Source organism: Pezoporus occidentalis, unplaced genomic scaffold (genome assembly GCF_034315485.1).
Source record: "Pezoporus occidentalis ecotype Australia unplaced genomic scaffold, CSIRO_AGI_Poc_V1 ctg220, whole genome shotgun sequence".
Classification (NCBI taxonomy): Eukaryota; Metazoa; Chordata; class Aves; order Psittaciformes; family Psittacidae; genus Pezoporus; species Pezoporus occidentalis.
The window spans coordinates 1,567,836-1,581,446 of record NW_026914073.1 but is presented as its reverse complement, the minus strand read 5'-3'; the positions used below and the strand labels follow the sequence as shown (position 1 = coordinate 1,581,446).

Below are 13,611 nucleotides of genomic sequence, written 5' to 3'. Positions count from 1 at the left end.
CCTTAGAGAGGGAGCTGGGCACACTGGTAGGGGTACTAGAAAGCAGAGATGCACCCTGGGGGAAGCCCCAAGCCCAAGAAGCAGAGCAACCCAGAGCTTCTATTCACGCACTGAAGAAAGCCAAAGAAACGATGCAGCTCTGCCGGAGGAAAGGCTTTTCTAGAGAACAGCACAAACCACAGGCATCGCTGTACCAGGAACCAGAAACAAGTACACAAGAGGCACAGGAAACCCTGGGAGGCCACTGCAGGAGGCACATCACCAAGTGTGGCACACGGAGCTGCAAAGTCTGCACAACCCCAGGCTGAGCACACCCAGCGAGGAAGCCCAGAGGGCACGGGGCATCCACCACCTCCCCAGGCAACTGCACACCACAAGGAATGTGGAGGGTGAGACAGAAAATGCTCTTGCTCATCGCAGCTACATATTCCCCCCAACTGGCTGGGAACCATGGGCCATCACAGCTTTCCATCCCCACCGTCCCCATGCTGCCTGCAGTGAGCTCCATGCAGGAGCACGTGCCAAGGGAAGGAGGACACAGGCAGCCCGAGGTCCCCTGGTACCTGGTATCCAATGATCTCCCCTTTGCAGGAGGGCAGCGGCTCCCAGCTGAGCGACCCCGTGCTGGGATCCAGCCACAGCTTCTCTGGTTTGTCCGGCACTGGAAACACAGAAGGATGGGGTCACGCGTGGGGCTGCTGACCAGGAGCTGATCCCAGAGCAGGGCACAGGCAGCCCCACACAGCCCCTTCTCCAGACCCCCACAGCATCCAAGCAGTCCCGTTTCCAGGACACCACTGCAGGGGGACAACACTGTGGGTAAAGAGGACATTAATCCACCCTCCCCTGTGACATATCCCAAACCTGTTCCTTATCTCCTATCCTTGTGAATACAAACCTGTTTCCGTGGTCCTGACCAGCCACGTGAACAGGATGGTACCGGGCAGCAGGGAGATGGTGACACTGTATTCAGTGAAGGGCTGCAGAGCAGGGCAGGAGAATGTCCCCGCCTGCCCATGGAGCATCTCCTCTCCCAGCACCTCCTCAGCCTCACAGGGAGGGGAGGAAGGCCATGCCAGCCGGCACGTGGCCCGCATGTGCGAGCACGCCTCAGGGATCCGGCAGGACCAGTTCACTTTGATGCTGGTGCTGGAAACCTCCAGGGTCCTGGGGTCAATGTGGAGCACCTCTGTGGAGGAGACATTGCAAGAGGGTCACTGCCTTCCCTCCCCCTCCCAGCCCTGCAGCCAAACTTCGCCTTCCCCATCATTCCCTCTGCACAGACCCAGCAGAGATGCTCATCCTCCCTGACAGCAAAGTGAGAGATGCAGCTCCAGGACACCACACAGGATGGGCAGAGAGGGGCAGCCAGGAGAGCTCCTGATGTCTCCCTTACCGATGCACTCCACTCTGCTCTGAGTGCGGTTCCACTGGCCTTTGCTGTCCTTTCCAAGCCAGACCTCTCTGTACACAGGTTTCCCATTGCTGTTGGACTGGACTTCCCTTGAACATTTGACATGGGTGAAGGGTGGCTGCAAACCCTCAGGACAGCTCAGCATCACTTCTTTGTTTGTCTTGTAATTGCTCTGGTCTGGTGCCAGCTGGAGTCTTGCGTCCCACCGAGGCCTCTGGCATATTTCTGGTGGAGGTGACAGTGGGTGTTAGTTGGGGTGGGAGGTGCTGAGGTGGGACATGGGAGAGAAATCCCCAGTGACCCATCAGGCCCAGGGCGGAGAGGGAAGGTGACACGTCCTGCTGCCAGCATGAGACCCTTTGCTCAGGCTGGTTGGGATGGACTCTCCTTGTGCACCTGTAGCACGAAGGGTCACTCAGCCATGAATCTCCCCATCCACCCTTGTGTCCGAGGACACCATATTCTCTCCTCCATAGCACACAGCACGGAGCTTCCCAGGACGTTCAGCCTGCACCAGCAGACCCCCTCCAGGCCCCCATTCAGACATGTCCCCCCCCACAGCTCAGGCTGCCCTTGATGGGCCATGACACTACCGGCCCTGCAGGGATGCAGGTCTCTGCAGCCATGGCTCATCCCTCCCACAGGAACCAGAAGTGCCCCTCTGACACTTCTGGGCTGCATCAGTCACTCCCTCAACTAATTCTCCTCCTGCACATGCCACAGTGCACCGGGGCATGGGGATGAGCAATGCTTTGTCCATTCACATCACCTGCTTCACCGCAACTCCTGCCCCTTTTTCTTGCCATAAGCCCTGCTCCATCCTCCACATCCCCTCCTCACCACATTCACCATCCCCTGGGCTGAGCAGGCACAGCCTGTCCCTGCCAACTGCTGTGGGACAAGGCAATGATTCGTACCGGCTGGCAGCTAGGAATGAGCGTGTCCCTGTTCCAGCCTCTGAGGCCTCTGAGCAGCCTCAAACAGCTTAAAATGCAATCTTCCTTCTCCCAGAGGGTCGGAGAAGGGATCTCACAAGGTTCAGACCGTCTTCTGAACAGCCACAAAGCAGTACAGACGTGCTGGTGTCAGCCCGCTCATGGTCAGGTTTGCTCTCAAACAGCCCTTGTTGCAGAAGGCAAGAGATGCCCTACTGAGCACCACAACCACAGCCACAAGTCTTTGACCTGCCCCACTACAGGCACCCGGCCAGTGCTTGCACCCAGGCACATCCAGCTGGAAAAGCAGCAGCAAGATGCCTTCTGATGGACGAAACTCGTCACTCCTGCTCCCTGGTAGGGGAGTAGGAGGAGTTTGGTGTCACCGTGTTCCTAGGAGCTGGACATGAGGTTTTGGGAGAGTTCCCACAGGCAGACAAGTGTCTGTGACTGTTCGAACATAGGTACATGTGGTGCAGGGAACAGAGGGAAGTGCAGCATAGTGTGTCCCCTCCTGGGTCACCTTCATCACAGATCACATGAAGCAACAAAGAGATCCTTCTGCCCTCTCTCCCCCTAAGGTGTGTGGTCGCTGGCAGCCTTAGGTGCCGTGCAGAGCACAACATGTACATTCATCCTTTAACTGCAGGAGCTGCTCCACAGTCATCAAACCTCCCAGCACTGGCCCCGAGGGAAAACCATGACCTTCCCATGCTGATTCTCACCCCTACAGATTCCTAGCATCCTGTCCCTGCAAAGCAGCATGCTGCTCCTGATGCCTCCCTTACCGATGCACACAACTTTGTACGGAATGCGTTTCCACCGGCCTCTGCTGTCCTTTCGAAACCAAACTTCTGAATTCCCATGACTGACAGAATGGACCCTTGAGCACTTGACGTGGGTGAAGGATGGCTGGAAACCCTCAGGACAGCTCAGCATCACTTCTTTGTTTGTCTTGTAATTGCTCTGGTCTGGTGCCAGCTGGAGTCTTGTGTCCCACAGAGGCCTTTGGCATGTTTCTGTCATAGGGGAAAGTAGGGGTTAGATGGGGTGGGGGGTGACAAGCTGGGACAGGGGGTGGTGGAGGGATATCAGCAATCATTCAGCTAGGGGCAGAGCAGGGCAACCAAGAGAGCTTCTGATGCTACCCTTACCAATGCACTCCACTATGTCCTGAGTGTGGTTCCACTGGCCTCTGCTGTCCTTTCCAAGCCAAACCTCTCTGTGTTCAGGTTTCCCATTGCTGTTGGACATGTTCTTTCCTATACATTTGACATGGGTGAAGGGTGGCTGGAAACCCTTAAGACAGCTCAGCATCACTTCTTCATACTTCTGGTAACTATCTTGGTCTGGTTTCAGCTGGAGTCTTGTGTCCCACTGGGGCCTTTGGCACGTTTCTAGTGGATCTGAAAAGAGGATGTTAGCTGGGGTGGGAGGTGCTGAGGAGGGACATGGGAGGGAGATCCCCAGTGATCCATCAGGCCCTGGAGGGAGAGGGAAGGTGAAATACCCATCTGCTAGGACATCACCCATAGGTAAGGCTTGTTGGGACTGGGTTTTCCTTGTGTACCTGAAGCATGGTTATCCTTCATCCATGAACCTCCACTATCCACCCACTTCTGTCTGTGGACACTCTTAGCCATCTCCCACAGCCTCAACCAGGGAGGTTCCCATGTTGTCTTTCTCCTCCCATCTCACCTGAGCACTGGGCTGCATGCTCATTCACCTGCACACTCAGCACAACTCTGCCCCTGCCCAGGCCAGTCCCGCATCCCCATCACCTGAGGAGGGGCATTGCTCTTCCCTCAGCTCCATCCCCCTCAGCCTACAGCCTTGATACCAGGGGCTGACCCAGGGCTCAATTCAGTCCCTTCAACCCAGCTCCTGCATTTGCAGGTTTCTTCATCTGCAAGGGCAGGCAGGGGGACAGGCAGACCTGTGCAACCCAGGGAGGCACAGCAAGGATCATGGCACTTCCGTGGGCACAACAGTGCTGGTCCCCAAACTTTCCCCATGCCATGGCACCCATCTGCAGGGTTCCACACTTGCCCTGCTCAGAAACCACTGCAGGAGCTGCTGGCTTGCCCATATGGCTTCCGCACCTGGCACTACCTTGTCTCTTGTCTCCTGACTGGGCTGCCTCCTTCAACACTTTGCATGGGCAACGCAGCACCAAGGAGGGACAGTGGCATGTGTGCTGCTCAGCTTGGCAACATCATGACTGGCTATCAAGGATGAAGGTAGAGAGGGGACATGGGAGAGCTGGTGCTGCATCACCTATACACTCTATGGACCTCAGAAGGTGTATCCAGGCACCTGTGCTATTCCTGCCCCACCAGGCATTTCCATAGGCTGGTTTTACAGAGCTCGCTTGCAGAAATTCCCTTGCACGTATTTGACCTTGGGGAAGGACAACTTGATATCTCCAGGGCAGGAGTGTGTGCCTGGGCAAGGTGGTCATACAGGACACTGGGAGAGGGGTGAAGTGAGGGCAGGATCTGGTCTCCTCCAGCTTCCCTATGTCCTGCAACTCAGGAATTGACTGGGAAGAGATGCAGGGACAGTCAGAAAACCTGTCCCACACTAAAGGCTTCTAAAGGAGTCTGCTCCCACCTGGGGGCTGTCTCTGAGCTGTGGCCAAGGTGTCTCATGGATATGTCAGGATATTCAAGGTCCCTCCTCAAGAACAGATGCATGTAGCAGGGGGGCCTACTGTTCCCCACTTACCTGTGGTGCAGGTCAGGTTCTCTGCCACCCCATGCCATGTTCCCTGACTGTCCATCTCCCAGTCATACTTAGGAGGTGCTCCTTTTGCACATCTGATCACGGCAAGGGCAATAGGATCCTCCATAGAGCAGCTCAGTGTCACCTCTTCACTGATCCTATAAAAACTCTTGTGTGGGGTAAAGTGCAGCTTTGAGTCCCACTGGGGCTGCTGGCATTTCTCTGCCCAGAGGAGCAGGAGACAGTGTAAGCAGGATGGAAAGGGCATTGCTAAGGGGTCTACTGCCCTCATTTTGACACTGTACAGCTCCCTTGATACCACACTCAACTCCAGATCCCTTTTTTGCACCTAGTGAAGGTCGCAGGAGAGAGATCTATTGCAGGAGCAGTCCCATCTATCCCCACATACATGTAGGCTTCCCCACTCAGGCTCCATTTAGATAAGGTTGTCCATGGACTGGGCTCCTCCCTTCCACTCTCACCACCTCAGCCACTGGGACACAGAGTCAGTCTCAGTGCTGGGACCCTTGTTCCTGCCTTTGAACGCCTCCCCAGGACCACAGACACCAGTAGCTGCCCACGGCAGGGTGCCGAGACAAAAGTGCCCTGACACTGCCAGGACAGTGGGGAAGGCTGAGACATCCAGGTCTCCCATTCCTGGACTGTCACCCCAGTGGGGTTGAAGCACGACCCAGTCACGGAGGGTCTACCACCAGCTCAGCACCCTTAACCTGCACCACAGGTAAGTGGGGTCAGAGCGATGCTCTGCTTATCCTTGCAGGTGGCAGTCGTGTTCCAAAAAGTGTGGGTCCCATTGGAAGTGCATCTGATCCGAGAGACTGATGGCATATACTCCCCAGCACAGCTCAGGTGCACCAAGTCGTTCAGGGCATAGCTGCTGTGGTATGGGGCCAGCCGCAGCTTGGAGTCCCATCAGAGGGAGCTTTACATCTTCCTGTGTGCAAAAGCCATGAGGGAGAGCCCTGAGCATCACTGGGCTCCAGAAGCATCTGCGGGGGGTGACGAGGTCCCCATTACTACAGAGGGGCGGCACAGATAATCACCTCCCAGAATGCAGCCCTGGGTGTATTGATCCCCTTGCACCCTCAGTTGCAGTGCAGGAGTGTACCCAGAGCCCCTCTGTGCTGCAGAGGGGTCCCAGCCAATGTGTTCCAGCTGCCTGGAGGATGCCGCTCTCTGCCCCAAAGACAGGGGCTATGGCACCAGAGCCATTGAGTCCTTGTTGGCATCACTCACTCGTGTCCCCATCATCCTGCTGAGCACTACTTGCTTATACCCACATAAGCACTTATTTGCAGCAAAAAGCCCAATCAAGCTGCCAGTTTGCTTTTGCTCTGCAGGTTACACTTTCTATTTAATCCTTTCCATGCCCTGCACAAAATACCTGCTGGCTTCTAGGACTGGCTACCTACCATCCCATATCACTCCCATCCTTACCTGAGAGGGGAAACATTCCCACAGCTGGGTTGGCAAAAAGGACTCAGCAGGGACTGCAGGTATGTATTATTTAACCTGCTGCATGTTTAGTGGCATTTTGAAACTTGCAGATTGGGCAATTGATGGAAGTAAATCACTATATTTGTTTTCCATTAGTTCCTACACAGGAGCGCTGCTGTCTGTCTGCATGGCACTAATGTGGGTCTCGAGCTCTGACCAGGTACCAATTTTCATGTAGTAAGAAATGTACCTCTCTGTTAACTTTTTTCTATGAACAAATTCAGCTGTAAGTAAAGCTGTAAGTATATTCAGCCGTTGTCCACAGTTACCCGGCTGCATCCAGGCAGGCACAGTGAATTTGTACTCCTTCCCAGCACAATGCCCAGGCAGCATTAGAACTTGCCAGGAAACCATGATTGTTCTGTATTGCTCATGCAGCAGGCTAAGAGACCACAAGAGCTGCATCACCTCAGCCAGAATAAGACCCCTGCCAATTAAACAAGATAGATAAAATACCACCAAAATGGTAAATAGAGCAGCAATTATTTCAGGCAAGGTGACAGCTACTTATGAAGGCATTTATAGTGTTTCATTTTGCATTGCTTTTCCTTTTCTAAGTGCTTCCGTACCTCCTGGTGGCTGTTACCATCCCTGCAGTGACACAAACCCCACCAGCAGCACAGAACATGGCAACCTGCAGGGCAGGAGATGAGGAGGTAAAGGTGAATTCTCCTCTGCATGTAACAGAGACGCAGATTTCAAGAGGTCTGGGACAGTGTCTTCCTACAAACGCTGATGCTCTGCTGGCAGGGCTGGCTATGGCTGTATGCCAGAGCTCTGATTTGCTCCCAGCCCTCTCTGAGCCGCTCATCAACACATTTAGTGCCTTTTGTGTAGCAAAGCATTTGCCACTGATTGAATGAACCTCTCTAGAGGTTTTTGGCCTTGTGTGGTGCTTCCTTACGAAGGCCAGGGGTAACAGTGAGTTTAAAAAGGCCACTTCTCATGGTTGCTGTGTTAAAGGTGTCACACAGTGCAGACTTGCTGTAGTACAAAAGAGAATTGCTCTTTGTTTAAAGTTTATGGTGTTTTTTTTTTTACTGAAAGGTGAAGCTTCTGCATGCTGAAGTTAGGAGTCTGTAGTGTTGTAATGATTACTGTTGGCAGGCACTTGGAATTGATTCAGTCTTTCCCTTAACTTTCAGTGGTTCACTAAGGTGTAAGTAAACAGGTGCTGTGTAAAGATACCAGGCTGGAAGAGGGTGTGAAGGGATCCTTGGACTAAGCTGGAACAACAGCCACACATTTCTGACTAGGCTGGCCAACTCCATCAGGTCTCCAGTGAAATCTGTTAATCTGGGCATTTATCAGCCCCAACCCTTTGCCAGAAATGTCAGCATAGAACGATAGAATCTTTTCCTTTTTTCAGGTGAAAAAGGCTTGGTAAAGGCACAAGGACTGCACAAGTGAGCAGTCCTGCAGGCAAACCCTCTTGATCCCTCTTTGTACCTGGCTGTGCCCACTGAGCCCCATGCAGGCACTAATGGGATGCCTGTCCTCTGCACCTTGTCCTTTCCCTTCTGGGCCCTCTGAGCTATGGGAGCAGTCATTTGGTCTCCCTTTTTCTTCCCTACAGGCTCCCCTGTGCACCTTGGCCTGCCAGAGGTGGTCATGTCATGCTCACTCATGGTGTGGGCAGGGACTGATACAGCACCCTGACCTGGACTGCGCATGGAGCACACGGGACAGGGCATGAAGCCTGCGTGGGATTGATCAGAAAGGGCAGGCAGAGCCCACAGCTCAGCCCCATCCTCAGAGGAGCCTGGAGGGAGCTGCTGTAGGAGAGTGCACCAGCCTTAGAAATTAGGCTGGGGATTAATGCTGTCTGACAGAGGGATGGGTATGACAAAATGAGCTTGCTTGCATTGCAAAGGGGTAGTGTACATCAGTGAGACAGCCTGGGAGGCTGCCAAAGCTCCTTGTAAACAGAGCATCCTTCTACCAGCACCCATGCCATCCATGCAGAGGAGCTGACAACAGGCAGGGTGTTACAGCACTGACACCATTTACATTCAAGCACCTGCAGCCACTCAGAGCCCTTCCTGATGGCATTTCTTGATGACTGCTTGAGGGTAAAGCCTCGAAGTCTCTGCTTCCATGCAGAAAGGGGAAGAGAAGACACTTTCAGCCCACATCTGTTTTTGTCTCAAGAACATTGCTGAATACCATCTAATTCAACCTCACTTCTCCAATAAGCCCAATAGCAGGGGTATGAGTACAATTTGAAACTCATTGAGAGAAACTAACCCAAGACTGTGGGGTGCAGTCGAGATACACAGGCTAGGGGAGGGACACCTCTGTCCTCACCCTCTTTCTTACATTTTCCCATAACATTTGCCATGGGAAAAGAGCTCCTTGGAGCAAAGGAGCCTTTGCTCTAACCCATTTGTGTGCTTTGGTGGTGGCTATGGGAAGTCTCCATCAGTCTGGAGCTCACCACTAGTACAAAGGAGGTGGATGCACATATCTGTGCGCAGGGGGATGGGGCACTGCTGGGAAAGGGAGGGTGTTCAGAGGGAAAGGGGAAAGAAACACTCAGCTTCTGGCCTCATAGGGACTAACAGCATCTGGGAGAGCAAAGAAACTGTCATCAGACACTGTTTTTCACCCTGAACTGTGGTATGCAGAGAGCTGCCCACAGGTTCTCCACCCCCAGCTATAGGAAAGAGGCTGAGACAAGTGAAATTTCAGCATGGAAAATATGGTGTAGATGTGATCAAACAGGCATTTCTTACAATGTGCAATGTGTGCTTACTGCAAAATGGACAATGCTAAATGCCTAGGGAGGAGTGGTAACAAAAGGTTAGCTTATTTGCCTCATGTAGTCAGAGATTAACTGTTACGTGGGTTGGTTTTGTTTTTTTTTTTCCAGTTGATTCTACTAAATGAATACCCTCCTTGTTAATATGGTTTAATACCCATGAATATAGAAAGCATTTTACAGAAATATCTGGGCTGCCTGTCCCTGCTGCAAAGGAGTTATGAGCCTGGCAGGCAAAACAAAGCCCCAGCATGTACCAGAAGCAGATGTCAGGGAGGATCAGGACAAATAGCTATGCTGGTAATTCAGGTCAGCCCTTTGCTTACCAGCAAAAGGTGTACTTTCTTGCGCTGTATTATTCCATACATAAAGAATAAAAGACAAGGGGAAATCTAAGGAGCAGCAGGCAAAGTTCAACCCTTCTCCCACAGCAGCTCAGCAGCTAGCAGAGATGACAGCAAAGCACACTGGAGTCTTGCTGTGTTTAATGCCATATGCTTGCTAAGGAAAGCAACCACCATTTCCACCATGTAAAGTGATATTGCAAGCCATTGAGAACACACACAAGTCTTAAAGCATCTCTGTACTCACCACTAGCCACCAAAGGTGCTGGGTGGGTCTTTGAGAGTGATGGGCAGGGTGAGAGTGGAAGGGGCAGAGACATCTCTGAGATGCTCTGCTTGGGAGGAGTGCTGGGAAAAGGAGGTGGCAAAGCAGATCACAGAACAAGCCACTGCAGGAAGAGTAAGGAAATGGTGGCACTTTAACCTGTACTGCTCTGCCATAGAAAAGGAGCTCGGACATGGATTGAAGGACAGGAGGTGAAATACTTGTTTCCTGAATCTGTACTCTGGTAATGAGGAGCATGGTGGAGCACACAGCTCTGAGCCCCAAGGCACTCCTCTGCAGCATCTCTTAGTGTTTGTGCTCCCAACAGGATTTACTCTAGGCACTGTTTGAAATCAGAGTCCCACTGACACAAAACCTTTCAGACTGAGTGGGGCTTTATTTTACCCAGCACCCTCCTACACACCGAGCACTGCAGTATGCCCCTAGTTAGAGCACCTTGGCAGCTGCAATTAAATCACTATGTAATGTTAAGCAAGGCTGATGAGAAAGGGATCAGGGCCAGCCTGGGTCATAGACCCTCCCTCTGCAGGGAAATCATTCCCTAGAAACTTCTCCACCTGCCTCCTAAGCATGTTGGGACTGTAAGGGAATGAGGTTTTCACAGAGATGCAGCATCTCAGGTGGGAGGAAACCCCTGTAAGAACAGCACAGCAGGACAATAAGGTGACAATAGGACAGTGAGGCAATGCACCCTGCATGGTGTGATGGGGTGAGCAGAGAGGAGTGCTGTGCTGGCTCACACTTGCACCACGTGCACCAACCACATCCTCTCCCTGCAGCTGCTCTGCTTTTACTTGAGCAGTGCTCTCATCTCTGGGGTGCTCCTCAGCCATCTGCTCTCATTTCTTCAGCAAATGCCAGGCCCTTCACCAAAACTACTGCCACGCCTGTGGCTTTTCAGGAACCAGTGCTGCCAGTGCTCAGTGCTGGGGGGGAGCTGGCACTGTGATTTGGGCAGGCAGGAGCCCTGCTGCATGGGGACAGCCCCACATTACCCTGCACCCTGGTCCCCTCAGCATGGGGGGACTTTGTAAGTTCTGCAAAGGGTCAACAATGTGAGGGGGAGCAGCTTATCCAGTCCTCACTTGGCTGTTGCCCCTCCCTGATTACACCCTACATCTGCAAGGGCTGTGGGAGATGCTCAGGAACCCCTGGAAAAGGAGACCTTTAAGTCATGTCCTGTGTTCCCTGTCTCTACCCAACAGTTTTACCCTGCCCCACTGTTGCTGTCTGCCCTATAGAGGCCATTTCACCCTAATGTGGATGGGAGGGACCCTCCTGCCCCATCCTGGCCATCCCCCTTGTCCTGTCCCTCAGCAAAGAGAAGGCCCCCAATCCATAAAGCACAGGTCCCAGAATGGGATAAGCCCACGTGCAGAGGGTGCAGCAGGGCTGCCCGCACTGCTGGGTGCGGCTGACAACTCTCTTTTGTCTTGGTTCCTCTTTTCACAAACAACAAAGTGCAAACTCAGCAATACCATCTCTGCTGCAGGCAGCCCCAGGGATGAGCTGGGTGACTGAGATGTGGAGGGCACATCAAGTCTGCTGCCCACCCGCTGCATCCCACCACACATGGTGGGGACAGGTCCTGGCTGCAGTGTGTGCTATGCAAGCAACCTGGAGAGCCACCCTTGGGCATGGTTGCAGACGCTGTCCTGGTAGCAACTTGAGTGGGGGATCTGGACAAGGGGAAGCAACTCTGGGCAGGAGGATGTCCTCTGTTGCAGGTTTAGCCCTTGTTTTTTGAGTAACAGTGTGCTGTGCTCACAATCCCTGCAACCAGAGGCACATTTCCCTTGGGAACGGGCTCCTATGGCCCATACCACATAGTACACGTGCTGCCGTCACTTCCCACCAGCAGCCAAAGGTGCTGGTCCCATTCCCCAGCCTCTATCATACCATATGTAATCAGCAGGTTTCTCTAGCCTGCATCAGCCCAGACACATCCTCGCCATGGACTGGGACACGGCTGGATGCTAATTTAGTGATTTTTATCAAAGATTGGCTTAGAGAAATACTCCAGTTCAAACAGATGCAGAACAATGCAAGGTTACAGCCCCTGAGCCACATCTCAAACCTGCTGAGAGGTCAGATAACATGTGAGCCTGCAGGTGAAATAACACGTGAGCCTGCTGAGATGAAAATGTGCAGCCTGTGCAGGAAGAGCCTGGCAGAGCCCTGGGGTCCCCTGGACTTCCAGCACCAAGGAAGCCCATTAAAGAGCAATCCCAGCACTTCATGTGCCTCCTGGATACACAGGGACTCAGCTTACGGCTCCCTATGTCTTTGCTGGGCACTAGCACCCATCTCCACTGCAGTGAGGATGTGGCATCTGTGCAATGTGCAAGGAGATGTGGCCACCTTGTGCTCCCAAAGACACTGCCTGCTCCTCAGAGGAACATTACGGCCCCTGCAGAGGCTTTTCTATCACGCTGAGGTCTTCTGCCTTCCATCCCCAAATAGAGCTTCACCTCAAAACCCCAACTAATACCCAGATCTCTTGGGCCCAGGTATGGACATCAGCTGCAGTCCTCTCTGATACATCCTGCATGCAGTAAAGATAAAAGACAACCTAACAGGAGGGCAGCAAAACCTTCTCTTGTGTGTACAGGAGTGAACCCTTGTTACCTGTTTCCTCACCTTCTCCAGAGATGTTGGGGTCCTGCTCTTCCTCCTCCTTTGCTGCCAGCAGAGTTGTGAGGAGCAGGAGAAAGATCCATCGTGGCAGGGCCATATTCGTTTATGCTTCCAGGGCAGGACGAGGTGTCAGCCGCGCTGGGCTCCTCACAGTGCACCCATCTGATTGCAAGAGGTGCGAGCCCACAAAGGAAACAGAAATCACATACAGTGCAAGAGGCTTCCTCATTGGAGAGAGAACCTCTGTCAGTGTCAAGTGCTGCTTTCGTTCTTTTCTTTCACAAGGGCAGCTTCACGCCCCTTTCACAAATGTGCTGCCCTAAGAACCACAGGTTTCAGGCTTTGTGGCAGGAGATGATACCAGCCACAACAGCTGGGCTGCTGCTTCCTCTCCCAGCGCAGATATCGACAGTCCCCAAAGGACCTGTGAGTTGTGCTCGCTCACGGCTGGGGTTTTTCAGGAAGATGGAGCCTCCATACACACACAGTAAAACCAGGCAGAGACTGCAGCAGGACAACTCTCACCTTGTTACTGCCTGATGAGGGTTGTGATAGAAAGGACTTCTGAAGTGCACTGATTGCTTTAATTACCTGACAGCGCATGCCATGGCCAGGAAAGATGTGGTTTTGTGAGAAGGGGCTGGTGCTCATGACTGGGCTGAGAGCAGATGCTCAGGAATAAGCTGATGAAAGCCCTGGGGACCTGGAGCACAAGTATTGCGGCAGGTTGTGTTACCAGCATGTTGGGTGCAGGAATGGCCTTGAAGAGGTGAGAAGGTGGCACAGGGACAGCAGTGGGCAGGGAGGTGGCTGCTGGTGATGCTGTCCAGCTGGAGGCTGGTGGCACTGGATGGGGCAGCTGACCTGAGGTGGCCCAGGGCAGGAATTGATGAATCTGTGTTCCAGCTGGATGTGATTGGTCTGCATCCCAGCCAAAACACACAGCAGCGATTAAAATGAGCTCTGACATCTTTCCTGAGGCTTCACTACAG

The 13,611-nt window shown here is 53.1% G+C and overlaps 1 protein-coding gene across 4 annotated transcripts; it reads right to left on the bottom strand.

Annotated features, from left to right (window-relative positions):
* Positions 1–385: 385 nt before the first annotated feature.
* Positions 386–12,891, bottom strand: LOC134164553 (uncharacterized). Of its 4 annotated transcripts, XM_062620445.1 has the most exons (7): positions 12,611–12,701; positions 5,848–6,028; positions 5,077–5,296; positions 3,504–3,755; positions 3,138–3,368; positions 899–1,189; positions 386–661 (listed from the first exon to the last, which is right to left on the bottom strand). In XM_062620445.1, exons 2-7 carry the CDS (start codon positions 5,920–5,922, stop codon positions 459–461), a joined length of 1,272 nt encoding a protein of 423 aa, XP_062476429.1. In that variant the 5' UTR covers positions 5,923–6,028; positions 12,611–12,701; the 3' UTR covers positions 386–458. The 4 variants fall into 4 exon arrangements, with proteins under 4 accessions (XP_062476429.1, XP_062476427.1, XP_062476428.1 ...); XM_062620443.1 differs by lacking the exon at positions 5,848–6,028 and having other exon boundaries at positions 5,077–5,295; positions 12,611–12,891; XM_062620444.1 differs by lacking the exon at positions 5,848–6,028 and having other exon boundaries at positions 3,504–3,746; positions 5,077–5,295; positions 12,611–12,891.
* Positions 12,892–13,611: the final 720 nt, after the last annotated feature.

Bases quoted from the DNA above. Each gene is read 5' to 3' on its own strand.
- LOC134164553 (XM_062620443.1), bottom strand. From the start codon at position 12,716: ATGGCCCTGCCACGATGGATCTTTCTCCTGCTCCTCACAACTCTGCTG. The intron at 1,190-3,137 runs GTAAGGGAGGCA...TCTCCTCCACAG, and splicing joins GTACAAAGTTGTGTGCATCG to AGGTGCTCCACATTGACCCC. The intron at 662-898 runs GTTTGTATTCAC...CTGTGTTTCCAG, and splicing joins GGTCAGGACCACGGAAACAG to TGCCGGACAAACCAGAGAAG.